Genomic DNA, 3233 nt, shown 5'->3' with positions numbered 1-3233 from the left:
TCTGCAGAAAAGAAGGCTCCGAGGAGACCTTATTGTGGCTTCCAGTATCTCAAGGGGGCTACAAGAAAGCTGGTGAGGGGCTCGTTAGGATGTTGGGTAGTGACAGGAGTAGAGGGAATGGATTGAAGCCAGAGATGGGTCGGTTCAGGTTGGACGTGAGGAAGAAGTTCTTCCCCATGAGGGTGGGGAGACCCTGGCACAGGGTGCCCAGAGAGGGGGTGGCAGCCCCATCCCTGGGAGTTTTTCAGGCCAGGCTGGATGGGCCTCTGGGCAGCCTGATCTAGTGGTGGATGTCCCTGCCCATGGCAGGGGGGTTGGAACGAGATCATCTTTAAGGTCCAACCCTGACAATTCTATGATTCTGTGACTGAAGCCAATCTTGGCTGAAGCTTATCAACTGAATCCAACCAGGCAAGTGTGCATCTGTGCACAGGCTCTGCAGGAGAGAGGGACTTTGCTTTGCTTGCTGGAGTTACACACAGGCTGAGCGCATGCGCTGGTTTTTCTTAAAGGCAGGAGTGATGTTTGTTTGTGAGTCATGTGTGGGAGAACAAGTGGTTTGAAAATGATAGATTTGATTGTTATAAGTTTAGGAACACACTTAGATCACAGTATCACAGAATCATGAGCCAGGAAAGGGGAACTGTTTACAAATTCACTTCAAATACTAACGAAACTGCTAAAATATTCAGCTTTTAAAATCTCCCACTGCTTGGAAACCGCATCCGTGGTGCAGATCCTTAGGCAGTAGTGCCATTGTTATTCAGAGCATGTGGGACTTAATCACATTATTATACATAACAGGCAAGGATGGCATTTGTGTAGCTCAAACCCTTATTTAAACAAATAGAAGGGATTGTGTAGATAAAACACACTAGGAATTAGTCACACAAATCTACTTTCCCAATGAAGTTCCTGTGCATTTGTTGAGAGTTTCTCCCGTTCACCAGGTATATCAGGACTCCTGGAAAGCCAAGAGGGTTCACAGAGAGCAAGAGCAATTCAGTTCAAATCACCAGGGACTCAGCAGGGACAAGAGCCCACCGATTTTACACAAAGGGAAAGCCCGACACATTGGAATTGGTGCTTTTACCTAAAATGCTGAGCAGCACCGGCAGCAGGAGGAGGATGTGAGTGGTGAACACAGCCACCGCAGCCACACAAATAACCAGCGAGAGGACGAGACTGTACAGGGCACTCTGCACTCCTGGAAGAAAAAAACCACCTCATTGCCCTCCTGAAAGGTGACAGCTGGGATGCGAAAGGCACCGCGTCCCTGCTGGCACAAGGCAGGCAGGGACTCACGCTGGGGGAGACGGGAAGAGGAGGATGAAAGTGGAAAGCGGGTGATGAACTTCTTGCCTCTTGTATCAGCAAGGCAGAGCCCTTTCCATTCTCTGTTTCCCCAGACCCTGCCAAGGATTTTGACAGTTCACACTACTTGGGGCAGAAACGGGCTTAAGAAGTTTGCACAGCAAAGGGGCTGAAGGTACGACGCGTGCCCGTCGGACGGGGCAGGAGGCACTGTGAAGGTGTATCGGAGGTCACGGGCTCCTCAGGGAGAGAGACGTGGCCATCACTTGCCTATAATCTCCATGAAGATCTGCTTCCAGTGCTCGCAGGTCTGGAAACCATGCCGGAGAGCAGAGCCCTCTGGGAAGAGCTGGAGTTGCTGCTGCAGGAACGTCTCCCACTTCAGGTAGTCAGCATATGTCTGGAAGGAAGATTTCCCTTTGTAGGTTGTCTGTAAGAAGATGAACATGTTATTCTCTGCTCTTTGGGGCAGGGTGTACGTGGCAAGGGAGGAGGTAGAACAAGCCAGCTGGAGCCACGGCACCACCGGCGGTGGCAGATCTGCCACCAGCTCTTTGCCTGAGCTCTAATGGCAAGAGAGGATGGTGGCATAAGCAGCCACTTCCAGCAAGTCACGAGTGCCGGCGTCTGCAACAAGGCACTAAATTACAAGGCGCTAGCAAACACTAAATTATGGCTGCAAATAAAAGCGGCCAGTGCAGGAAGAGCTAAACCCCCAGAATTCACAAGAAGGAACAGTCACGAGGGTAGATGGCAACGTCGTGTGCTCACCGATTCAAAGGCCATGGAGATCCACTGCACCTTCCCATCCTTCACCCCCACCGCCCCGTGAGAGAGCTGCCCGGGCAGCAGGTTCGGCTCAGGGATGTTCTTGCACTCAGGGTGCAACATCTGCAGAAAGGAGGAGATGCTGTAACCTGGAGAAAAAGAAAAGCAATGGATGGAGGACAGGACCGGGAAGCACACTGGAGTAATGGGGTAAAAAAAAACAAGAAAAAAAAGGCAAGAGAAAGTTGCAGGTGCCATTTGTGAGCAGCTGCTTCCCCTTGCGGCTCTGACTTGCCAAAGCCCTTGAGGTCTGAGCATCAGAGCCCTCAGCTGCTGCCAGCGGGAAAGGGCACTCTGTGCCATCGGCACCGGACAGGACACGGCCACCGCTGCCCGGCCCCAGCTGCCAGGAGGCAGGACAAACAGCAAGCACTGAGAAGCCGGCTGCCGTATCTTCTCCAGGGAGGACAGTGGGTTTGGGCGGAAAGCCAATATACACTTCCTAGACTCAGCTCCACCACCTTGTGACCTTTGAAGTCGGAAGAGGCAGTCACGGGTCAGGTGTGTGAAGCTACAGGGTAGTGAGCAGCCCCATCGCAGCGAGTTCAGGCGTGATTTGCTGGTTATTTGGGAGCTATTTGTCCAAAAGATTTTAAGTATATCACGAGCAACATCCATGACCGGAAAGAATGAATACAACTTCGATTTTACCTTCACTGGATTAAATCCCGAAGAACATGCCCAGTGTTTTTGCAGTTAAAGAGACCATTTCCCTTCCTCATGTCCCAGAAAGCATGACCATGAGCATGTTCCAGAAGGGTAGAGCTGCCTTAGGAAGAAAAGGAGGCAGCAAGAAGCAGCGACTCTTATTGGTTTGCTGTTGAGGACTCCAGCTCAAAGATGCTGTAAGCAGAGCTACAGAACAGGAGGCTGATGTTCCTGTCCCACTCGCTGGCATTTCTCACCCCTGAGCTGGCTGGCGCAACACACAGAAGCACGAGGGCAATGGCCCATGGAGATGTGACCTAAGCTGGGTGGAAAGAGGCAGAACTGAAGCCAGCTCAGAGGAGCTGATTCTCCTCGCCGCGCTGTCTGCATTTATCATTACCTGGCACCTCCCTTTCCTTCCCCTGCTTCACCAGGCTAGGCGC

General features: G+C 51.8%; 1 protein-coding gene across 1 annotated transcript in view; it reads right to left on the bottom strand.

Moving 5' to 3' along the window:
- PTCHD2 (patched domain containing 2) overlaps positions 1-3233 on the bottom strand; it is an 18059-nt gene that overhangs the window by 1652 nt on the left and 13174 nt on the right. Inside the window, 3 exon segments of the mRNA XM_009875367.1 lie at positions 1094-1207; positions 1585-1744; positions 2086-2231. Of these exon segments, the coding sequence (XP_009873669.1) occupies positions 1094-1207; positions 1585-1744; positions 2086-2231 (420 nt within the window).

Source organism: Apaloderma vittatum, unplaced genomic scaffold (assembly GCF_000703405.1).
Source record: "Apaloderma vittatum isolate BGI_N311 unplaced genomic scaffold, ASM70340v1 scaffold34878, whole genome shotgun sequence".
Taxonomy (NCBI): Eukaryota; Metazoa; Chordata; class Aves; order Trogoniformes; family Trogonidae; genus Apaloderma; species Apaloderma vittatum.
Note: the sequence above shows the minus strand (reverse complement) of the source record. Positions and strands in the feature narration are given on the sequence as shown.